The sequence below is a fragment of the Bos mutus genome, chromosome 11 (genome assembly GCF_027580195.1).
Source record: "Bos mutus isolate GX-2022 chromosome 11, NWIPB_WYAK_1.1, whole genome shotgun sequence".
Lineage (NCBI taxonomy): Eukaryota > Metazoa > Chordata > Mammalia > Artiodactyla > Bovidae > Bos > Bos mutus.
In genome coordinates, this window is record NC_091627.1 from 31,878,496 (window position 1) to 31,904,659 (window position 26,164).

General features: G+C 36.7%; 1 protein-coding gene across 5 annotated transcripts in view; it reads right to left on the minus strand.

Moving 5' to 3' along the window:
- Window positions 1-26,164, minus strand: part of ITSN2 (intersectin 2) — a 126,751-nt gene that overhangs the window by 53,898 nt on the left and 46,689 nt on the right. For all 5 annotated transcript variants that reach the window (XM_070379194.1, XM_070379193.1, XM_070379195.1 and 2 more), the window contains 10 exons: window positions 25,575-25,714; window positions 22,819-22,882; window positions 22,123-22,260; window positions 21,574-21,659; window positions 20,550-20,812; window positions 19,577-19,726; window positions 16,719-16,859; window positions 15,633-15,720; window positions 12,507-12,646; window positions 2,606-2,742 (listed from right to left, as the gene is read on the minus strand). In XM_070379194.1, the coding sequence (XP_070235295.1) occupies window positions 2,606-2,742; window positions 12,507-12,646; window positions 15,633-15,720; window positions 16,719-16,859; window positions 19,577-19,726; window positions 20,550-20,812; window positions 21,574-21,659; window positions 22,123-22,260; window positions 22,819-22,882; window positions 25,575-25,714 (1,347 nt within the window). The remainder of the gene's footprint in view (window positions 1-2,605; window positions 2,743-12,506; window positions 12,647-15,632; window positions 15,721-16,718; window positions 16,860-19,576; window positions 19,727-20,549; window positions 20,813-21,573; window positions 21,660-22,122; window positions 22,261-22,818; window positions 22,883-25,574; window positions 25,715-26,164) is intronic.

Here is a 26,164-nt window from a genome sequence, read left to right on the forward strand (position 1 = left end):
CAACTAATCAAGAGAGAAACTATGGATAAACAGATGAGCTGAAGTGTATGACTAACAATTTCTCACACTCCCAGATTTCTTCCTGCCAGCCAACCTCCTAAACCCAAGGGAAAAAAAGTGGTAAAAAACTAAAATGCAACTAATCAGAAAACAAATATAAAAATTGTATTTAAATTTCCTTTCCTTCTCTCTAGATTCTTCACCAAGACTGCTATCAAACTCTTACTCTCACTATCCTAGCTAATCCCTGTTTTCGGGATTTAGTCATTGCTGTGAAAATAGGAAATGCTTCCAGACAGACAGATTACTTCTTATATTATCATTTAAAAGTCTTTTTCATTTGTTAGATTTTGGTTAACAGATCATTTTTCCTGGAGAGGTCTATGCCTCTGTACAAGTTTCTATGACATTTGATACAGCTGCAGCTTCGTTTCTAGCTAGTCAAGATGACCTGTGATCATACAGAATTAATGCTCACCACAGCTCTTCCTGCACATACTTTTGATGATCTTACTGAAGGCAGAGCAGTCACCACCAAATTTAACATCTTCTTCAAGCCTCAGCAAACACTATCACGGGCTGTGACTGATGTATCCTGGGTTTTGGGGGGCACTTATGCCCCACGAAGGTGAAAGTCTTGCTTAATTCTGTATCTCTATTCCTATAATTCCTGGAAGAATTTGGAAATCCTAGATAATTTTAAAAACTGTAGACCCACTTAGTCATGAACCCTTTCTCCTCATCCCCCAATGTCTTATACTTCATACTCCTGGTTCATTATCACACAACTAGCTTCCACTCAACCCTCTGCAAACCCTCCTACACCTTCTATCACTTTGCAGAGTGCTCTTTCTACTATTTTCTATAACCAACATCCACCTCTCCTTTCAGAAGTATGCTTCTCTAGCAGTCTTGACTTAATTCCAACCAATATTCCCTTTCCTAGTTTCTTGGTAACATTCCCTGACAGTCTCTCATGTCTAGGATGACCCAACCTACCTTTATTTAAATTGTCATAGCATTATGAACACCACTATCAGGGTACTTGCCACATATTTATTGGGATAAAGAAAAGACGAGAGAGTTAAGAGAATATAAAATTAAATTTTGGTAAAGTTTCTAAGTTTGTGGATGAGAAACCGGTCCAGGGCCAGAAGATGCTTCAAAAGTTGGACACAAGGCAAAGAGACCAGACCAACAATGGGAAAACCTGACTATTACCAATAGCTTTGAGTAAGAAGGCAACATAGCTGGGCAAGTGGCCAAGAAATCAAGATATAGTACTAAGACCCAGCTCTGAACCAATCCTACATGTTCTGATTGCTTCCCTCTACTAAAGTAGGATAATGTGTGAAGATGGTGAATAAAATGAAAATGTGTATTACTAATATGGTCTACTGGGCTGAAAGGAACCATGAGCAATGATGGAGAGATATCAAGATACTCGCATGTGCCAACAGAAAACCTGAGCACAGTGACTAGCGGTGCAGCCGTTGTACAGTTCCCTTGTGGCACACAATGCTGCACAAGTTAGGTGGCGGATAAAAATCTCCTTAATTTAAACTTTACTGCCTCTACATCTATATTATTCCAGTATCTCTTGCTAGGGAGTCACAAAAGGATGAGTCTTGGAGTAAAAAATGTTACAGCTATTTGCTTAGCTGTCTGAATCCCCTACTAGAACTATAAGGAATCTAGAGACAAGGAGTAACCCAGAGTTTACCTGCATCACAGTCCACAGTGACCATTAAATAAAAATGTGCTGAGGTGGTTATTCTGAAGTTAGTAAGAAAAGAGGCCTGCTATATGGTAATGTGTCTTTCTTGTCTTCCCAGTAGCTATTTCATGGACATTACTCTTCTACTCTTCTCCAGGGTGAAGAAATGCTGGTGTGTTGATATTTGTTAATTATAACAATTTCTGATACTAGAGAACTTGGGAGAAACATAGGAAAGTATCAGAAGTAGAATCTTACGGAAAGAAAAAAAAGTCCTGTGCAGTCTCTAAATGAATGGCTCTATGCTTCAGACACACAACTGTCTCACTTTTCTTTGCTACAAATGTAGGCAGTTGATGTAGCCCAGATATATATAAAGAAAACTGTATCAACATGGCATTTCTGCACTCAATATTACCCTCTATAAAATTAAGTACTTGGTTTTTATGATTTCTCAGGAAACAGTAATAGATTTACTATGGAGAGACAAAAATAATGGTGCTTATTACCTACTAAACACTATAGTTGGTTCTTTAATCTTATTTAATTCTGAATTAGCTATGTGATATGCATTACTGTTTCTATTTTTCAGATGGTAAAAACTGAGGTTCCAAAAGGTAAAGTGACTTAACCAAGTTCATGGTAGATCAAGATAACCCAGGTTGAACTCCAAAGCCTGTAGTTTTCACTAAGGGAACATTTACAATTGGTTACTGTAAACTCAGTCTGCAAAAGGAGGACTAAACTTCTAAACTTTAGAATCTAATTAGCATCTTAGGATAATAATTTTATTCCCCTTATATTTTTCATAGTCAAACTAAAGATATGGGCAACAAAAATTAGAATTTTAGTAGCAATACAGTATAATAAATTTATCAACTACATTACCTTGTAGCCTCATCTTCTAGTTTCTTTTTCTGTATTAACTCTGATCTTTTTCTTTCAATTTCCCTCAGTTTGTCACGTTTGATCTTATAAAGCTGTTCAATGGCTAACTGCTGTGTATTGTAACTTTCTCTCAGTTCCTAAGGAGAAAATAAAAAGTTAATATGGCATGGATTTAAATACTTTTGCCTTACATAAAAATGTGGCAACTGTATTTAAATATAAAAATCATAAAGCAAGTTAAACTAAAGTAAAAAAGATTAAAAGTCTTAAAAAAGATGATTAAAAAAAATCTTGAATACATTAAGTACTGAAGGTATATAGCCACTGAGGACAAATTTATGTTAAAATCAACTACTTTTATACTAATGCATTCCTAAGGAACAAAAATCTTTTACAAGCCAAGTATTTGATTTGGTACTTTGTTTTCAATAGAAAAGCAATCCATTAAAAATTCAGGGAAAACAGTTTGCTTGTTACAACATTTGAAGAGGAATTTTGTTGAGTCATAGTTTTGACATGTGTAGTTGAAGCAAGTTATCCATAACTTTTATCCAGTCAGATATTGAACTAAACACAGAAATAATTATTTAATAAATTATGCAATATTTATTTAATTTAAATAATTTAATAACTAAAATGGAAAAGATAATGTCTACCTAAAACCACAACTAGAGTGGGTCAAAATAATGAAAAGTATTAAACAGGAATTAAATGTTTATTGAGCATCTAGTTCTGTGCAAAATGCTATAAAGATTCATAGGGGATCCAATCAAGACCATCTGACTTCTGAGTTTATAGTCCTTGTCTTCAAAGAATTCAGCCTCAAGATAGAGAAAAGTGCCAAAATCTGGAACATAGTTGAGTGTCTTAGTAGAAACCTGTGATTATCCACTCAGTACTCCTTCCCCTTCTCTACTAACATCCTCTTCCTCCTTTGGGGAAGTTGCTTTATCCCCTGAAAACCACCCTTCGATGTGGTTTTGAAGAGTCTGTCACACTCAGTGCTCCTCCCACTTCCACCCAAGTGTGGTCACGTGATCGGAACAATCATAGCACCTCATTCCCCTGGCAAGAATGACTGGTGCAAAGGACATGCACATGATCCAAGCTGGGCCACAATCCCTTCCCAGGATTCAGATATACTGAGGAGGGGAGAAAGAAGCCTTTCCCTCACTAAACTCATTAAAGTGAGGGTAAGGTAAACCTGGGGCTGCCCCATTTTCTAGTGAGGCCATCAGGGGTAGAAATGAAGTCAACACAGCAAAGAGAGAAGCAAAGGTTAGAGAGAGAGAGGTGGAGCAAGGAGGAGTGCTGGGGAACCAAATCTCTGACTTCGCTCCCATGTCTAGGAACTGCCCCTTCTACTGATTCAGTTAGTGGTCCTAGTATTCTTCCAGTTACCACTCTTTTTAGCTTAACTATTTTGAACTGAATTTCTTTTACTTGGAATCTATAGAATCCTGAACAAGACAGTAGAAAAAGGCTGGGATAAGGAAGAGGAAAAAACTCCAAAAACAAAGAAACTACCACAAAAACCTAAAGTAAACAAAGGAAGCTTCACAGCAAAGGTGGGAGCTTAGACCACATTTGGATAGAATTTTTTGGTAAAAGATGTCTTGGGGCATCTATCTATACACGAAAATAAAAACTCCAAGTCACAAGCAAACAAAGGAAAGTAGCCTAAGCTTTATTTCTTTTCAGAAATAAAAATATTTTATAGGTGAACCCTTTTAACTGAATAAATGTATCCAGAGACTATGTCCAAAATGTCTAAGATCAAGACTTAAGACAATAATAGTACAAATAGCACCATTCATAGCAAAGTTTTCACAGATCTCAGCTCTCAGTTCTCTTACAGATCTCAGTTCTCTCTGTTGCACTTTTCTCTAGACTCTATTGAAAAGCAGAAGACTACCATGGTTACATTCTATGGAGAAGTAGCCTGGTTTAGTGAAAGGACTTCAGGAGCATGGGTCTGGAATAATACCCGCCAAGATCTGAATCAGGCTCTGTCAGTGACTAGCTGAGTAACCTTAGGAAACCTCATAGTCTCCTCATCTGTAAAATGAGGTTAATTACAGTACATGCCCCACAGCATTGCTATGAGAACTGAATGGGTTAACACACATAAAATGCTTACAATAGTGTAGGGCACTAAGTGTGTCCTTAATAAATATTAGCTATATTACTGGCTGAAGTCATAAAAAGGGAGAATTGTAATTTTAAAAGAAAAGTAGAGAGGAGCCAAATTAATGTCTGATCTTAATATGGTTGCAAGGTTAGCCCTCTTAACTTGTCCTTTAAAATATTGTTCCAGGGACTACTCTGGTGGTCCAGTGACTCCATGCTCCCAATGCAGGGGGCTTGGGTTCAATCCCTGATCAGGGAACTAGATCCTGCATGCCAAAACTAAGACCAGCCAAATAAATACATAAAGGTTAAAAGAAAAATACTGTTCCAAGTCTTCCTTCATTAGCCATTCCTCCTGTGTCTGAATTAACGAGCTTCTTTGCGCTCTGCAAGGCATTATGTACATTCTCCTGTCATAGGCAGCATCTTCCAACTGTATGACCGTCTCTCCACTGGAGTGAGTTTCTTGACAACAGGACTGTCTTTCATCAAGATAATCCCAGCCAAGACAGAGCCTGGTAGACTACAGTTATTTAGTTAGTATTTACTGGGTGAATGAAAATATATAAACCATAGGTAAGGTAAGGTAAGTCACTCAGCTGTGCATGACTCTTTGTGATCCCAGGGACTGTGGCCTGCAGGCTCCTCTGTCCATGGAATCCTCCAGGCAAGAATACTGGAGTGGGTTGCCAGGTCCTCCTCCAGGGGATCTTCCAGATCCAGGGATAGAAACCGGGTCTCCTGCATTGCAGGCACTCTTAACCGTACATAAACCATAGTCTATGCATATTAGTAAGATGTGAAGAGTACCATGGGGCTTGCCAAAAACATTTCCTCTACCTGAGTTACAATGATCCTAGAAAGTATCATTAGACTCACTCCTCTGAGTTAAGTCATGCTTCTAGGAGGTCCTGGTTAAATCTAATAGTTAACTATCACTTTGCAGGACAGCAGAAATTAACACAACACTGTAAATTAACTATACTTCGATTTTAAAAATAATCAATGAACTGAAAACAAGTAAACAATATGCACTTACGAACAGAGTTGTTCTCCATCTTAACAGAACAACAGATCATTCTTTTCAAGTTAAGTAAGTTTTCTTCTGTTCCTAGTATGCTAATAACTTTTTCACTTTTTAATCATAAATAGGTGCTAAATTTTATCAAATACCTTTTCTGCATTTAGAGAGATGAGCATATTGTTTTTCTCCTTTAACCTGTTTATATGGCAAATTACAGTAAAACATTTTTACATATCAAGTCATCTTTGCCTGGATAAGATAAATCCTACTTGGTCATAGCTGAGTATCTTATAAATTTTCATATTCAACTTTTCAATATTATTTAGAATTTTTGCCTCTATGCTAAACTGATCTATAATGATCCTTTCTCACACTATTCTTATCAAATTATGAGGTTTATGATAGTTTCATGTGATAAGTTGGGAATACTCCCTCTTTTATATTTTGAAACAGATGTATAAAATTGGAGTTATTTATTCCGTCAGTAAAATTCCAGGTCTGGACTCTGTTTTAGAGGAGACTACAGAACACTACAGAATTAAAATATTTCATGACAATAGAGCTACCTATTTTTTTCTTGAATCAGTGTTAACAAATCATTTGTTCATTTCACCTATGTTTTTATATTTATATGCAAAATTTGTCATAATATTCCCTCTTATTGTTTGCAATGTATTCAGTTATTTTTCCTTTTTACCCCTAACTTTACTTTTACTTTCTTATAAAAATGTCTTGCCAAAGGTTTGTTAATTTTTTAATCTATAAAAGTAAAAATTTGGTTTTCTTAACTCTTTCTATTAAATATCTGTGTTCTATTTCACTATTTCCTTCTACTTTTTTCCTCCTTTATTATGCTAGTCTTTTTTTAGCTTCTTAAATTGAACACTTAGCTAATAAATTTTCATTTTTTCCCTAATATAACCATTTAAGGTCAAATCCTGACTCTCTGGGTTGAATTTCTTTTTGCTATCTGTGTGACTCTAGGCAGCTTAATTTACTTCTATGTGAAATGTGAACCAATAATAGAAGGTATATCACAGGGGTAATGTTAAGGACTAAATAAATTAATATAAGTAAAACATTTAGGACAGTGCCAGTCACAGAGAAAGCCTGTAATAATCTTATCTATTATTAGTACAGCTTGATTTATGAATTAGAAAATAATTATTGACTCCTGATATGAAATATGAGGAATCTGCTCATTTACACTACCCCACATCTCCTGTTCATTTCTCAATGTTTGGCTGTAACTTAAAAATAGACTTAAACTACTATTTCATTTTCATAAACATTTGACAACATTTTGCAACTCTAAATTTTTCTTTTTGAAAATATTCAGATTTACAAAAAATTTGACTTAAGTTTCATACACTGATGCTTTCACCCCCTAGAACGTCTTCATTATTCCACATAACTAGTGTTAACGTCAGCACCAAACTAAAGAATGTTAATAGTGACATAGTAATATTACTTAATACAGAACTCTTATTCCAAAAATGTTCCCAATCGGGTAAACACTGTCCTTAATAAGCTTTCTTTTTTTTAGATCCACTATCCAATCAAGGACCATACACTTTGTTTCATTGTTGTGAGGTCTCTTCCATTTTTTTATGAGATTCACATTTCTAGTGTGTGGGTTAGTATTTTATAGACCAAACCACAGTTTGGGTTTGCCTAATTATTTCCTTACATTTACACAGATGAAGTATTTTTGGCAAAAACAGCATAGAAGTGATGTGTCTTTCTCAGAGCATCCTATCAGGAGACACGTAATGTCAGTTGGGCCATTCTGGTAATAGTAAATATGACTGCCTGGCTGAGGACGGTTTACCTGGTTTCTGGCCTGAGGTAATAGTAAGTATGACTGACTGGGTTTCTGGCCTGAGTATTCTCGTTGCTCTTCATTGCCTTTTCCAGATGACTATTTCTCCTCACTCGTACAAATTCTGTGCTTCTGAGGCTCAGAATACCATCCAGTAGTTCCACCCTCCCCTTCCTCTTTACTGTCATCTATCAATCACCTGGTCACTGCTCCTCACTCATTCATTTTCATTATTCTCCCAATCTTTGACATCCACATAGATAACCCCATCAAAACCTAAATTCAGGCTGATCTCCTCAATGATGACCTCTTTTTTTGGGGGGGAGGGGTCCATTTGATCTATCACTTGCATTATTATATCTTGTCATCATCTCAAAGAAAACTATCATTGATCAGTATCCCATTTCCCAAACATAAGTTCTTACTTATCCTTCAAGCTTTTCTTATATCTGACGCATCCATTTCAACAGTTTTTCAACCTCTCTGGGACCTCTGCTCTGCTGACCCCATCATCCTCTCTTTTTCCATCAACAGCCGTTCCTCTTTTCATATCCCTTCATGTTCAGAACATATGTTAGAGTTCATTTTATCATAATTACTGTGTTAAGATCTATAGCTTTCTTGTTCGTCCCTCTCTGCCCATGTCTATTAAAACCTCAAACCTGTTTAAATCTATGAATCTATGTCATTACCCTTTTCTGTGCTTACATACAAGCAGCTGAACTTTGGTGGAAAGAAAAAAGACAATTAGTCATGCTGTTTCTTTTTTAAATTCATGAACTCCAACTGTGAATAAGCATTCAACGCTGCTCAGGATGTGGACTGCTTTCCTCTACTAAACTTGCACTCTCTAGCCACACTGAGATGTATTATTTCACGGCTACTTTTCTCTCCTGAAATCTCCCAATCTTCCATTCATTTTCCTCACTACCAGCCAATAATCTTGCTACATTAAGCCAGACTGGATCTCCCTCATCTTTCCATCTCAAAAGCATTAAACCTTCCTGCATCTAATCCATTTCCTTCTAGTCTGAGTTATTCCATGTCCTCAACTATTCATGATTTCTTGCAACGATCCAACTTGCTTCTGATTTTAAGTTTTGAAGCTGTCAACTTCCTACTCTCCACCAACAAATTTAACTGACTTCATGCCTATCTTATCCCCATATGCTATACTGGAAGTATTCTTTTTATCTTGAAGAACAAGAATATCTTAATCTGCTTCCCTGGAAATTTATTCCATCAATTATCACCACTTTAAAAGTCTCAATCTCTCACTTTTCTCCTCCCTCCCTCCTCTCTCTCTCTTTTACTATCTCCTTCAAGTCTTTTCTTTCCTTTTTTGAATTAAAAAAGTAGCTTTTACTTAAAAGAATAAATTATATGAAATGAGAAGTGTTCTTAAAATCTGGGATATATGGTTTCCTACTGGTTTTGACTAATTTCTACTTTTTTCTTCTAAACTCTATACCAATAATAACTCCAAATGCTGCCTATCTTCTGACTGAGAACATTCAAAACCATTCATCCATTCAGCAAGTATGTACTGCCACCCATGATGTTCCATGCACTGTTCTAGGTGTTGGGAATTCAGCAATAAAATATTTGGCTTGAGTAGGCAATTAAGCAGAGAAACCAATGGCACCCCACTCCAGTACTTTTGCCAGGAAAATCCCATGGACGGAGAAGCCTGATAGGCTGTAGTCCATGGGGTTGCTAGAGTCAGACACAACTGAGAGACTTCACTTTCACTTTTCACTTTCATGCACTGGAAAAGGAAATGGCAACCCACTCCAGTGTTCTTGCCTGGAGAATCCCAGGGACGGGGGAGCCTGGTGGGCTGCCATCTCTGGGGTCGCACAGAGTCGGACACGACTGAAGTGACACAGCAGCAGCAGTAGCAGGCAATTAAGACCCTCTGATGGATATGGTTAGTTACCCAAAAAGCTCTATTTTCTCCATTTCATGCTTCTGTCCTAACAAAAACTATCCATTCCTCATGTATCCTTATGCTGCACAAGAAGGTGATACCACTTTCAAGCATGGCTCCAATTATTCTTTTACTTTTCAACTTTATTATAAAGTATAATTGATAAATAAAAACTATATATTTAAGGTATACAACTTGTTTTAATACACATATACACTGTGAAATGATCACCCTAATCAAGCTAATTAACATATTCATTTCTTCATATAGTTACCACTCCCTCTCTCATTCCCTCCCTCCCTGTCTTCTCTCCCTCTTTCTTTCTTTCCTGAGAATGTTTAAGATCTATCCTCCTAACAATACTGTATTGTACAGTTCAAATTCGCTAACTATAGTCACTATGCTGTGCACTGGATTTCACAATTTTTCCATCTTGCATAACTAAAACTTTGTATCCTTTGTTGTCTTTCTTAAACCAAAAAACCCCAATACTCTCTTTTTAACCAATGCTTTCTTTTTCTCCATGCTCTCTTTTCACTCTTCTAAAGCTTTTCCCACTCACTCCACCCCTCCTCGGCTCCCATTCATTTCTGATCTGCAGCAATCCACCTTCTGGTGGTCATTCAACTGAGATGACACTCTCAAAAGGGTCTTCAAAGGTCTTCTTGTTGGCAATTCAATGGCAACTTTCCAGTACTAAGTTAACTGACTGCTCTGTATCATTTCTAATGGCTGCAGAAAGCTTCTTTTCTTGCTTTCTGTACAGTCATTCTCCTGACCACTCTGACAGCATAGGTTTCATCCCCTTTTAGATTCCTAAATTGCCTCTGATGAAAGCATCAACAAGCAGTGAAAGGTTGGAAGGCAGGAAGCGGAAGGAAGAAAGTAAAACAAGAAACAAGAATAATCTGCTGGCCTGTGGAGAATCAAATGCTAACTCAAAGAATCAGACCTGTGTGTGTGAGCATAGTCCACAAACCATCGTCAAACTTCACTGCGTACATGAAGAAACAGGTTTAAACGTCTGTGTGACCTGAAGCACAGATTCTAAGGTCAGATAATCTGGCCATTCATGCTATAACCATAAAGGAAAGGCTGATATCATCTTTCCATCTACTTTTCTTTAGGTAGCAATTGAGTTCTACTTCCTGCCTTCACTGTGTATGTACATTTAAGTGCCCTATTGTCATCCACTTTAGTACTGAGTAGAATGTATTTAAAAATCTACTAGGCTCAGCTAGTGGTAAATATAAAGCAAGTCTCTTTAAATTAAATTTAAATAGGAATTCATTGAGTATTTTAAATATTCTTTGTGCTATTTACACATGAAAAAGTGAACTGCTTATTTATGATTTAAACATTTTTCTCTGTGGTGCAAGTGTATCTAAATATGAGACTTGATAACTAGACAAAACCAAAGCTGCACCTACATTATTGGTTCTTATCATAGTTTGGGGAAGCAGCCTGATATATACATGATGTAACCTTGCACTAGATGTCAGAAAGTATTTAAGTTTTACTTTAAACAGTAATTTTCAGTGATATGGGTAAATAATTTAGTCTCACATTCCCTTAGTTTCCTTTTTAATTGAATCAATAATCATCCCATCATTTAGCCTCACTCACAGGGAATCAGGTAATATTTCTAAGTGTCGTGGGCTCCTCATGAGAACTCTGGGCAACCTTACTGATTCCTGGCATTAGACTCAAACAGGCAGTGAAACAGCAGAAGGATATTTAAGCAAGCAGAAAGAAAAATGTTTATATTGTATAGGTTATTTCAAACAAAGACACTTAGATAAATGCAAAGAATAGTCTAGTGTTTAAAAAAAGAAACAGTAAAGTAACTCAAAGAAAAAGAGCTAGATATTAGAAAATAACCTTAAGTAAGAGGAAGAGGTTGTTGAGACAGCTTAGCAGAGACAAAAGGCACTGAAGAACAGAGTCATCCATATTCCCACACTGTAAGATAAGGCAGATAAAAAGCCAATTAAACTATGTACAGATTAAAAAAAATAATGTAGGGAAGATAACTTGGTTGGTTTGTCTGTCCATCAATGACAAATTATTTGGTTTTCTTTAAATTTTTTTTCTACAGAATATATGCTGGTGTAGAATATGTCATTAACATTATTCACCTCAAATTTCCCTCCTTCACTAAAGCCACCATGGTTTCTTTTCTTGATCATACTGTTTACTTTATGGTTGGTGTAACATTATTCTAAATAAGTTAGCAAGATGAAAGTCAAATGAAGAGACAGATTTGCCTGAAAAACCTTGTAATACTTTATGCTCTGAAAACTTCACACTTTGTTAGCAAAGGAGTAACTGAGACTAGTCCCAAATTTCACTCATGTGCCATTAGTCTGATTTTTGGCCTTTAATATTTTCTTTCATAGGCATGGCTTCAGCATACAACTAGTGCTGCACAGAATGAGAAGCATATGGTATGTGTTTTGGACATCTGCTCTTCCACTGCAGCAAATAATGAGTCACGAATCTACTTTCCATGCAGAATTTTTAGTGCCAAATTATGCTTTGGATTTCACTGGTTATTGCATTATTTCACAAAGGTTAATTAAATTATAAAAAAGAATTTAGTGTGTTAAAAGAGCCTCTACCACCTGGACTATTTAAAATTCTCCGTATTTCCCATTTTCAAATTTGCTTAAGATCATTCTGGCTGAGATCCATACTGACAAATCTAATGTAATACTAATATTGACAAAGGTAATTATTTTTTAAATGTATAGATGCCAATAAAAACAGTCATCAAAAACTGGAAACTATGGTAAATTGTATGTTTACACGACTCAATGTTTATAATATATATGGAGAACATTAAAAACAATCTTGCAATCCTGGTGTAGCTCAAATAATAAAATAAATTATGTAAATAATGAACATATTAGCTTTAGTTATTCATTCAATTAAATCAAAATAAGGAAGGTAAAGAGGCAGCAAATTAAAAATGAATATAATAGAAGATAATTACCTTCAGTTCATTGTTAAATGAATCCATTTCTGAAAGCTTGGATGCAGTTTCTTTCTCAAGAGCATCTAATTGTTCTTTAAGTCTTTGGCATAATTCTTCTTTTTCTAATGATTTTTTTTGAAGTAAACTGATCCCTAAATCTGAAATACAAACATTACACAGTTTATTTTTTGCAGAAGTTCTTGTCCTTACTAGTAATGAATGGTTATTGTCTGGTCAAATTGGTATAACTACAGAGACAAAAGCTGTACACACATACTATGTTTCTAGATTCTCTATTTAGTTCCAGTGCTTTGTCTAGTTTTGATCAAACATACATTATTTTAGGTATTACACCTTTCATAACTTATGTTTTGGTATTTGATAGAGCTAGTCTCGTTCTCCCACTTTTTCATATCTTACCCCATCTTGCGTATTTTCTCTTCTAGGTGAATTTGTGAATTATTGTGCCAAGTTTCATTTAAAGAAATCTGAATTAAACTGAATATATAGATGAATTAGTAGAGAACTAAACAACATCTTTAAAATGTTGAGCTAGTTCATTCAGGAGTAGAATATAATATGTAGCTACTTATCCAGGAATCTTTTATGTTAATCAGTAAAATTGTATGGCTGTGCTTTTCTTTATTCATTTAATAATGAGAATGCTAATGTGAGTGAGACTTTCCTCCATATTTTCTGAATAAATACTTTTGATATACAGTAAAGTTACTAATTTTTATATGCTGATTTTATATCCAGGCACCTTGCTAAATTCTTTATAATTCTAAGAGCTTTCCAGTATTTCAATAAATATTTAATCATTAAATTACACATCTGTTATATGCAAGGCCCTGTTCTTTGTTCAACAGTAGGTAAACGTGAAAGATAAGCATGGGTTCTATTCTAGTGGGAAACAAGCGTTGGGAAAAATAAAAGTCAAAGAATATTCATTCTTAGTATTCAAACTGAGCAACAGTAATAATGGATGCTTTTATATGGAATGTGATCATATCCTATCTACGAGCACTGTGTTGGATAAATGAAAGAGGCAACACCGTAGTGCAGTGAGCTTTAGAGTCAGATACACAAGAATTTGAACCTACTATTAAATGATCTTGTGTGTATGCTAAGTCGCTTAGTCATGTTAGACTCTTTGAAACCCTATGGACCGTAGCCCACCAACCTCCTCTGTCCATGGAATTCTCCAGGCAAGAATAGTGGAGTGGGTTGTCATGCCCTCCTCCAGGGGATTTTCCTGACCTAGGAATCAAACCCATGTCTTTTTTGTCTCCTGCACTGGCAGGCAGGTTCTTTACCACTAGTGCTACCTGGGAAGCTGAGACAATCTTGGGTAACTTCTTATTCTCTCTGAATCTCAGTTTTTCCAAACTGAACAATGGGAATAACAACTACTACTTCACAAGGTTGTTGTAAAGATGAAAGGAAATAATGCATGAAAACTGTCTAGCATGGTGCTTGGTGCGTGGCTGACAATTTTACATGGTTACTGTTATGCAGTGAGGAATCTGAGGGATACTGGGTACTTTGTAAATTCCAAATAAGAGCTTCCTATTCTGGACTGGACTAGAACAAAGATTAATAAATTTATAAAAGCTAACCTGAACAAATTAAGAAATAAAGCCAAGGAGCAAGACATGAGAGACTAAAATACCACTTCATTATTAATAAAGCTGATGTTAGATAGCATGGTTATCTATGCTCTACCAGAAGCAGAGCTCTACTGGGTCCCTAACAAGACACAATCTACATCCTACTCACAGTTCAGACACTGAGAGTGAGGATGACAACATACTTTGTACCCTGCACTGATCAGGAGGGCTGTCTTATGTTGCCTCTGGAATGCCTGTGAGGGGTGAGGTGGGAGCTGATACACTTTAAATAACCAAGAAAAGAAAGCACCCTGTTCCAGGAACATGGTCTGAGAAGAGACGTCAGTGGAAGGTGGGGGACATGATAAAAGTAGTTCAAAAGATTGATTTTTCTATGCCTGGTGCTTCTTCCATGTAAGGGGACTTTGATAAGAATAGCAGTCCCAGCTTCTTTTAACTCTTACATAATTGGTGAGATCAAGATAAGGACCTGGGCGTAAGTGCCCCTATATCTTTCCTATCCCTTGCTTTCTTGAGGTTGAACTGCCCACAGGAATCTGCATTCTATTTTGTTCATGCACCCAATGTCTTACGTTGGGCAGCTATACTGCTCACAGATAAATCATGCTATCTAATGTCAGCTTTATTAATAATGAAGTGGTATTTTGGTCTCTCATGTCTTACTCTTTTGCCTTATTTCTTAATTTGTTCAGAACTTGGGCAAAGAAGAGGGATAACTCTACTTAATTGGACCTCCTCAACAACCGGAAGTGTAATAAAGAGCCATAAAGTGAAAAACTGGCACTCAGTGGGAGACATTTAGGATACTTTAGCTAGTTTTAACACATTTGCAGTTACTTTTCTTTAAATAAATCTTTCTTCTGCTACACTATTATTGGCATGCTATCCAACATAGAGATTTTTTTTTTTTTCAGTTTTCTGGTTGAGACTTGAATCAAGAGAAATGTTATATTCTTATAAATTACACTGGAATATTTTGTTCCACAGATGTCAGAGGGCCAAGTTGGTAAAAATTCTTCACATGAATCACAAAGTTAGATGATTTAAAGTCCCAGGAAGGGTATGCCAGTTGCTTAGGCCTCTCATTGCTGTACACTATTACCCTAGAGTCCAACAGGTTTGGCTTCATAGAAAAGTGTCCTCATAAACAGTTCTTTCTACAATTAGTGAAAAATCTTGCCAAAATGCACAGACAGCATTGTGTTCAAGCCAAACTGAGGTCTTGTTTAACTGTAATCTAACATTTTATTTGATTAATATTTAAAATATATAAATAAAAATGGTGTGAGACAGGAAGTCAGATCACAATTGTTACTTTATTTGCATTTACTTTTTATTGCTAAAAATGACCCAACATGGGATCATTTTCACATAATTTAAAAAGTTTAACTATAGTCAAAAAAATGTTATTTATAATAGAATGATGCTATTTTTTTAAAAGTAGCAGAGTATGCCTGACACATTCAGAAAAGAATAAAGAATAAAAGAGGCAAAACAAACCTTAGAGACTTACCAGGTGTGTTACCGAGCTGCATGTTTTTAATTCTTTCGTTTAATAACTGCTTCTCTGGCACCAAATAGATAAGTTTATTTTGATACTCCTTAAAAAAGAAAAAGTAATACCTGATTAAAACTCTGTAATGTTGTCTAAGAATTTTTTGAAAATGTAAAAACATGATTTGATCACTCGTAAAGCTTAGTATAGGATTAATATGTAGAATAATATATAAATTGCTTACAACTTATAGATAAACTAGAATGGGGTCAAACATGATTTAAAATACAAATATTTACACATAAATCCATTTACAAAAGACTGGCTGAAAATAAAAGGTGGGGAAGAAAGCTTTGCTAGTAGGGTATGTCGAGAAGCCTGACAATTTCCCATGTCCTAAAGGATGAGAACAGGCACAGCCTAAGAGGTGCCTTTGGTATCTGCTCTGAATGGCGTGTGGAAGCTATGATACCTGGGCTATGATACCCCAGGATGAAGATCAAAGAGGGGCCAAAAACTCAGGGATAACTGGGAAAGCAGGTGTAAATCAGACAGGAAATGTTATTTGGCGTCTTGTCTACATCTGCTGTGAGAAAGTAAAAACATTATGTTAATTACTGTTAGTCCTTACGGAAAAACACATTTGGGTTAAGAGGACTCAAGATGCAAAATGCTTCCAGGATCTCTTTTCTGCACAAATAAAGAGCAGAATTACCAGGTCCCTGAGGGCATATTTAGTAATTATATTCTCACCACAATTTCTGAAAGAACAACATTAGGTAAAAATTTCCTAAAAGTAGTCACAATAACCTTAGTTTGATATATATTTATGTATGTATTTATTAAAGACTTAAAACACAAACTGGCAAATGCTCAGGGAATGTATAAATATTAAGCAGAATTTAGCCAGGTGTCAGGCAGAGTTTTAGGGAGTCCATGAGATTCCTGATATTCCACAAGGTTGTGTATGTCTACTACCCTTTTACAAGGAGGTCACTAGAGGCTCCACGGGGTTCAGGACCCCAAAAGCAAAAAACCGCTAGATTAGGAAGAGTTATTAGTAACTGCTCACAGTGAAGGACGATCCAGCAGCCAAGCACTTACCTGAAGCTCCTGTTGAAGCTGCTTGATTTCCATGATTTCCAGGTCACACTGCTTATCCAGAACTTCCAGCTCAGTCTTCTGAGTTTGCTTTCTGAGTCGGACATCCTGAAGTCTGCCTGAGATCTGCTGATGTTTGCCATTCTACGGGAAGACCATATAAATACAGTTATATAAAATGCTAATAAGAAATGCTCCCATCAAGAGAATAATATTTTTATTTAAATTGTTAATGTCATTTGTCATTTATATTCACTCTAGGATAAATGTCTAAAACCAAGTTAACTCAAGAGAGTAAGTAGCAGGAAACTCTTCTGTTCATGGAGTTCTCCAGGCAAGAACACTGGAGTGTTACCATTCCCTTCTCTAGGGGATCTTCCTGACCCAGAGATTGAACCCAGGTCTCCTGCATTGCAGGCAGATTCTTAACCATCTGAGTCACCAGGGAAGCCCCTAAGATAAATGTCTAATACCAACTTAACTCAAGAGTTATTAGCAGGAAATGTACCATTCTGAGTATAAGAGCCTTAGATGTTAAGTGAGAAAGCACAGACACAACACACTGAATTTTGTTTTCTGAACCCAGCATTCAGACACTAATTTTTAACATTAAAATATAAAAAAAAATCTCAAAAAATAATGAGGACGAGAGGGTGTTAGTATGTGACATTTAGGGTTACCTTCTCTGAACTTCTATTTCTACCTTCAACACTGCCAGCTAATTCCTCCAACTAAACAGTGTCCAGGACTTCCCTGGTGGATCAGAAGGTAGAGAATCAAACCTGGGTTTGATCCCTGGGTTGGGAAGATTCCCTGGAGAAGTGAATGGCAACCCACTCCAGTATTCTTGCCTGGAGAATCCCATGGACAGAGGAGCTTGGCAGGCTATAGCCCACGGGGTCGCAAAGAGTCGGACATGACTGAGCAACTTTCATTTCATTAAACAGTGTCCAAGAGGGCCTCTTTGGCCATGATACTCTTCTCCTATAACAATATTTTTTTTTTTTTGAGAAGAAAAAAAAAGGAACAAAAAATAGCAGAGATTCTCAGTGGAAGCTAAGAAGGGAAAGGTGTTATGGGCTGAATCGTGTCCCTCCAAATTCATATGTTGACTGTATTCTCAGTGACCTCAGAATATGACCATATTTGGAGACAGAACCTTTAAAGACTTCACCTTTAAAGAGGCGATTAAGATTAGATGAGGTCAGATGGGGGCCCTACTCCAATCCGATTGGTATCTTTGTAAGACAAGAACATCTGAATAGAAAAGAGACAGCAGAGATACACAGGCAGAGAAAAGCCCGCATGAGGACACTGTGAGAAGGCAGCCATCTGCAAGCCAAGAAGAGAAGCCTCAGAAGAAACCAGGCATGTTGACTCCTGGATCTTGGACTTCCAGCCTCCAGACTGTGATAAAATTAACTACTGTTGTTTTAGCCACCTGGTCTTTGGTATTTTGTTATGGCAGGCTTAGCAAACACAGTGGGGTGAGGAAAAAAGAGGCCACTGGTTAAAAATCACCAATAGTGAGGTTTTTACTGAAAAGTCTGTTTCATATTTGAGAAATATATGCTGAAGGGAATATGCTGTGCCCATCCTGGAGTTCATGTTATTTTCTTCAGCAAATTTAAGAATAGGCTTTTCCAGACTCTGCACATTAATCTGTGCTACTTGCTACTGTTTGGTGTGTTACTCCAGTTCTTGGGGGTATATACAGTCTTAAGGATTCCTCCCACAGTATTTTGAAGAAAAAAATATATAGCCAACATAATGGTTCAGACAGATATCCAAATAGCTACACAAAGAAGTGAAAGTTTTCAGGACTGTTCTGTGGTACTATGGCATGCTTAATAACTGTGGTATGCTTTTCTACCTATTTGAAGGCAAAAAACAGTATCTTTTTGATGAAAGATACTATGACTTTTTTAAAATGTAATTCATCAGCCAAATAAAACATCATATTACAATTAAACAAGATGTAAATATGGTTCTACTATACATAGCTGCTGCTGCTGCTGCTAAGTTGCTTCAGTCGTGTCCGACTCTGTGCGACCCCATAGACAGCAGCCCACCAGGCCCCGCCGTCCCTGGGATTTTTGCAAAACCCTACTATACAATCAGGTCAGGTTTATGGAACTTCAGAGTTGTAGTCCAACAGCATGCCTTACTCAGACCCTTTATATCTTCTCACCCTGTATTTCAAGCAAAGTCTTTTAATACTTTGATGCCCCAACATCTGATGTGTGAAAACTGATAAGCATAATGGCCAATATTAGTTAACAACCATAGTCTTAGAGAACTGAAAGAAACGGTAAGAGATCATTTAGGTCAGCAGTTTCCAATCATTTTTTTCCTTTTTAGCAGTAGAATCCTTTTTTCTCAATCAAAGCTTTTTCCCCAATAAAAGGGCCACAGATTAATGTGGCGATTCTCTGTTGTGAAGTGTGGGTAGAAGTGGGGAGAGGAGACACTGTCCTACCACCTTGGCTCCTCTCTCCCACCTCTTGCTTATCCTTCTGTAGACCATTTTCCAGTATGAAAAAATGAAAATCACTGAACCAGCACAAAGCTTTACTTTACAGATGCACAAAGTGAGGTACAGAAAAGGGAAATGTCTTACCCAAGAGTACACTGCCTATCCACATCTAAACTAAAACCACAACAACAATTCTCAACGTTTTGATTCACTATCCTTTTTTAGTAAACTATACTGTCTAGACTGTTAAAAAGCACATATGAAAATATGATTAATTATATTAAGATGTAATATATTCATGAGGTAGATTTAAAAAACAGTAATAATTCTCAACAAGTAACTCTTGCATCATTCAGATAAATTTCACTTAAATCTATAAGCATACCAGTGCTTCCAACTCGAGATGGAGGCTCTTCTTTTTAGAGTTTAACCTGACAATTTCTTCCTGTTCTCTATTCCTTCGACTGAGAAGCTCCTGCCTACGAATTCTCTCCCATTCTAAACGACGTTGTCTTTCAAGTTCCTGTTTTGCGGCCTGAAAATAATGAACCAAGGTTAATTTTAAAATTAACACTTTTTGCATCATTCAAAAACTGATGGGAAGACAAAGTAAAGCTGAGGCAGCATTTAGCACTGAGTGGACTCGAGGTCGAAGGGTAACAGGGCAAACCTATTGTTATCAATGGACCTAAAGACTTCCACAAAAACAAATTCATTCACCAGACTTTCTGACTGCGTCAAGCACCATCTTCTTGCTGCAGTTATTTTTCCCTTAATAAACAAAAGGACAACTCCATACATATAGATGTTAGTAGGAATAACTGCACCTTTCTTCTGGTATCAGGGAATAAAAAACTTTTATTTACAATTATTTCAGTGGCACTGTAATTTACATGCACAGTCCTTGAAAATACAGCCAGGCCTCCCAGGGACCCCACACAGCAACATTTATCCCAAGGATCTGTGTAAGCTCACCCTCTTAATTCCTCTCAAGGCTTTCTTTCTGCCTCTCCAATTAACTTGACCTTTTACTCTAGATCCTAAGCTTAGTTTCATTTAATGACCTGACCAACTGACTTCTTCTAGCTCCTCACTCAACTCAGCTTTGCGACCAATCCTGCTCTGATTGAGATACCACCTGCAGATATGCTTTCTCTATCAGCTGTCAGCCCTGGAAACCCTTCATAAGCAAGGACCCTCTTGCCCTCATAGGGGAAGGAAGATTCAGATTCATACAGGGTAAGAATGAATGAATGAGGCTGAGAAAAATAAAAGTACCATTTTTTATCAAATGAAATGTAGCCACTTATTAAAGGAAATGATTTCCCTGGAAATAAAATAACTTAAAAAAAAATAACCTCTCGTCTTTCTATCTCTTTTCTCCTTTCTTCTTCCCGTTGTCGCTCCAATTCCCTCTGCTTCTCCAAGCGTTTTTCTAATTCAAGTTGTTTCTTCCATTCTTGCTCTTGTAGCTCTCTCTGTTTTCGTTCCCATTCTTCCTTTTCCTTCTGGGCTTTGCGCTCTGCCTCCCTCTGCTGCTGCTCCATCATGGCCTGGCGTCGCTTCTCCAGTTCCATGTTGCCCCGCTCATAGTTGGCTTTCCGCTTGTCCTCGAATGTAACTGAATAAGGTACAGCGTAAGCACTCTTCAGCATGAAGCACCTACCGAACCTATAATCTGGTTTCAACATCCTCCTGCCTTGTGGTCATGTGAATGCAATTTCTCTTTGGATACTTCTAAGGATAATCTTAATTCAAATGTAAATAATACAATATTTATTTTCTTATAAGAATATTCATTTTGGGGAAAAAACTCATTCTGGGAAAAACAAATCACTAAGTTTGAGTCCGTCCAAGAGAAAAATAATTTTATTATTCCTGCCAATAAAAATACTTTTCAATTCTTTTCTCAGTATTTCTTCAAGGATAACCAAAATTGTATGGCTCTATATTTGTTATATGCCATATATATATGACATACATGTTATATATATGTTAAAAGTTATATAACTTTTTAGTATTTTTAAATATATACTATTTAAATATAATATAAATATATGTACATTTTCAACCAATATTTAAACTTTTTTTTAAAGCTCAAGATTTCATCATGAAGCTTGCTGTAATGCTTTTTCCAAAAGTGGGAAACACTTTAAATTGGACATCTAATACATACAATCTTGCCAAATATATACACCAGTCTCTTCTTCTCAATTTTGACAGTCTTAATTTTATTGATGTCAAAATCCATCCTATTCATCAAATAGTTTCTCATATAGCATTTAATATATTAAGAAAGTTAAAATTCTAAATATTCATTTCTACTTCACAGTAAAAAAGAGCATTCACTATAAAATATACAACTTGGACGTTCAATGTTACCTGGTAATTTTTTCTGAGGTTCCTCTTCTTGTGCTTTCTGATATGAAGGCAGAGTTCCATTAATGGAATCAATTTGCTTTCCTCCTCTAAGAAAGGCAAACAACAAATAAATTTAGCATTATGAGATCTGAAAATTTTAGACCAGACTATATAGACTATCAATGACTACAGCAATTTAATATCTAGCATATAATATTAAAGATATTTAAAACATTATGGTTTATAGTTACACTGAACATCAGTATACAAATTATCAAGATAGACAGATCTGGATTCAGAACATGGTTCGACCAGTTGCTATTCTTGGGTAAATTTATTTTGAATCTCTTTAGGCATTAGTTTCCTTATCTATAATGTGGTGAAAACACATACGTACTTCTAAAATCTACTCTCTTATCAGTGTTACTCACTAAATACCAAAATCAAATGGCAATGTAAATGCTTGATTTTCCACAAAAGTAGAGCAGAGACCTCAGGAATTCCCAGAGTAAAAATCTTGTCTGCCAAACATGATTGAAACAACACCCCTTAACCTTCAGAGACACTCACCTAAAAGATGGAGGGACAAGCTCAGGAGGTAAAGCCAGCGGCAACGGCTGTCCAGCTTTGGCCATATCAGTGAGGTGCATCGCAAGGATGAACTCCTCAGCTTTCAGCTGTCCGTCACCATCGATGTCAGCCAGAGTCCTGAAGAAAGGATAAAGTTTCTCAACTTAGAAAGCCTATTTAGAGTAAAATATTTTCAGAAGAGTTCAATCTTTTTATTTTGAAAGCAAGAGTAATGACAGAAAAACAGCTGGGTTAATATATTTTAGTGAGAAGTACATACAGAAAAGTGAGCTAATTTTTGCCTTTAATTTCCATATCACCAGAGAGGGAAGAAATTTTGAAATGAAAAGGGAAATATTCCCTTCAAAAAGGTAGCTTGTCTTGGTTCGTGGTTAATTCACTTATCAAATCACCTCACGCTCTACACTGAAAATGAGATACTCTCTAATCCTTCACAGAAGGTATTACATAAAAGCAAACAAGTTTTACTTTTAAGATAATTAAATGCCAAATTCTCAAGGGCAACATTTTACAAAGCAATTTTATTTGCTTGCAGGTTTGCATTAACTGTCACACAGTTGCTTTTGTGGAACATTTTTGAGTCACAAACATTTACAGAAATGGCTTCTTTCTTATGTCTAATTAAAAATCATACAGAATGTCTAGTTAAAAATCATAATTAACGGGCAAACTCACCATATAGTAGCTAGCTGAGTTTGAGAAAGATTTGACTGAAGAAGAGCATTTCTAGCTTGAAAACCTGATTTAGTGGGGGGAAAAAATACATAAAAGAAGATTCTTTAGCCTCTTAAAGTCATGCAAACTTAAATAGCTGTAGTCGTGAAATAACACTGCTGCTATCCTGGGATTTTACCATGCATGAGGCACTGAGCATTCAGTAGTCATCAAAATAAACACATCCCCTGGACCAAGGAGTTTAAAATCTACAGTCAGTAGAAGAATGTGCTCCCATGTCCTTCCAGAAGATAATGGTCCCCACAAGTGACTGACACAAAGGACTATGCCAGTATTAGAGGCCAAGTTCCCAAGCACAGCTTTGCCTAGCATGTTCAGATTTGCTCTTATCTCTCTCATCATTTCTTTGTCTATACTCTTCCTCTTATAAATAACATGTAAATCATTCTTCAAGAATCTGTCCTGGGCACTCTGTTCTTTCTGTGCATTCATATCCATTTCTATGACTAAACAGTACCTGGAAGCAGAGGATTCCCAAATGGACATCCACAGCCCAAGCCTCTCCTTTAAGTTTAGATGTCTATATCCAGTTGAAAAATTTATGTATTTCACAAGCATATCAAACTAAGTACATACCAAACTACTCTTTCAATCCCCAACTAGGCTTCTCTTCCTCATCTTCACCCCAATCTTCTCTGTGAATGGTATCAAAGGCCATCCAGTAGCTCAAGCCAGAAATCAGAGTCTCCTCTTAACCCTCCCTGTCCTGTACAACCAGGTGCAACATCGAGTCCTACAGTTGTACATCATTTTATGTCTAGGCCCTTCTCACCTGTAAAGTCAAAATTTAACGTCACCTTCTCAGAAAGGCCTTCTCTGTCCATTCTACCCTTCAATATATTTCCTGCTTCTATCCTTTATATCTCGTAACATAATCTGTAATGTAACATTTATTTGCTTGTTTACCTGTTTATCTGTTTCGCCTATTATGCTAAGTTCTATGAAGACAAAAGCCTTGACTGCGGTGTCCATTAATGTATAACTCATGCCTAGTACCTAGATGCTTAATAAATGTTTGTGAAAGTGATGAATAAAATTGTAACCCAAAGTTTTCCTCTATCTTAGCTGCAATGGGGGCTTACTTATATGAGAGCATCTGATAATAAAGACAGCTAACGTTCATTACATGCTTACTATGTATGGTAAACTGTTCAACTTCTTTTCTCTCTTCCAGTGAGACAAAACAAAAACGTGTTTCCGTAACAGGCTCCTGATCTTCAATGAAAATATTTCAGAACAGGAAATCCCTCTTGGCTTCAGAGGAACACTCACTCGTGGTGAGCCTGTCTGGGGCTTTTTGGCCGTGATGAATCAGAGGCTTCTCTGGTGAGGGCCTCCTGGTTGGTAGAGCAGGTACCACGCCTCCCACTCTCAGGCGCATAAGCCACAAGCGCCCGAAGAGTCAGCCCTACCCTGCGTCCAGCCTGAGTCAAGCGGCATCCGAACAACCCCACACAGAAGGCACACAACTGCCGGCTCTTCCTCAGCAATCACTTGCACTAAAGCCAGCACAGATGCTGCTAAATCCACGGCTTCACTCAACTTTAAACACAAAGATCTGGATAATCAAAGCAACATATTCTATATGGAACAGACTCAAATATACCACATATTGTGACAAGCAATCAAATGTTTATATTATATAACTTTAAAATATTTTCCATTCTTTTTTAATAGAAACCACACACAGGAAATACACTGGAAATAGCTTACAGCCTCACTCAATTAATTAACAATACTCCTCAATACACTTCATACAAGATGTGAGATTTGTGGAGGTTTTTTTTATGTTAAAAGGAAGATTCTTTTACAGTGTTTTTTACAATGTCAACCTCTGCTGTACAGCAAAATGACTCAGTTATATACATATATTCATTCTTTTTCAGTATCCTTTTCCATTATGGCTTATCGCAGGATACTGAACACGGATGTGAAGTACATTAGGACCTTGTTGTTTATCCACGTAGTAGTTTGCATCTACAAACCGTAAACTCCCAGTCGATCCCTCTCCTTATCCGCCCCTGCTCAGCAACCACGAGTCTGTTCTCTATGCCTCCGTCTGTTTCCATTTGGTAGATAGGTTCACTTGTGCCACGTTTTAGATTCCACATATAAGTGATCTAACATCTGATAAAGCTCTACTATAAACACCTACTCTGTCTAAACTCTAAGTCGTTGCTGAGTGAGGAAAGAGGGCCAGTGAGAAGACCAGAATTCTACTTGCCTAGTACCCTCTGTTTACGTCCACTTCACCACCCTCAATTAGTGAATTTGGATGTTTGTTACAGCATGGACTCAGATGTCCCAGGGGGATCTCAGGTTATCTCAGTTTTATAGCTACACATGGGTCGGAGCATTAAAGGGTGAACAGTGTTCACGTGAGGTGTTTGGAAGGACAGCTGAGGCTTAGTATCACACTCTGGTCACAAGACAAGGAAAATGAGGTTTGACTTTCTCAAGGGAGAGGTCGTCTTCTCAAAACATTGGGTGTGTATCTGTGTGTTTAACTTGATTATAAGAACTTTGAACTCTTACATAACTTAACCGTTATTTGTATTTATCAAATGACTGCTATTTTCTTTGGAAGTTAAAATTTTAAATGAGCTACAAAATACAACTTCAAATAAAAGTTCTTCAATAGAAGTCCATAGAAAATCATAACTTTCTCACATTCTTAAGCACTGTATGCCACTTACCTGAGAGGTAGCCACTCATGCTTTTGTCAAGACTATTAAATTTTTGCCGATATTTTAATCTTGAAGGCTGAGGAACTGCCCATTCTGACGTCCCAGTCTTGGGTGAATTCCCTGAGAGGGAAGCAGTTGAGGAAGTTGAGCTGTAACAAAATTTATTTAAAATTTTTGTTACTACATAAAATACATTTAAACTTTATAAGTCAGAGACAATAAGAATCCTACCTTCTATAACATAACAGTAATTGGTTTTGTATATGATATTGAAACAACAATCTATCTTTACGGTATTTTAGGAAAGTAAATACCATATGAAGTTTTGAACTACCATATACCAAATACCTATCATGCGGCAGGCCCCACACAGTGCTAGGGCCTTTATAAATATTATGTCTAATCCCCATGACAAACTTAAAAAGATATTACTGTCTCCATCTTTCATATGGGCAAACTACAGCTCAGTGATGTTGAGAAAAACAAAGTTACACAATCAGTGAGTGTTTAAGCAAGGATACAGACATTGTTTTTCTGGGTCATTGTTTTAAAGAGTATTATTGTGATTTATAGGAGGAGTGATGATGAATGAACATTGA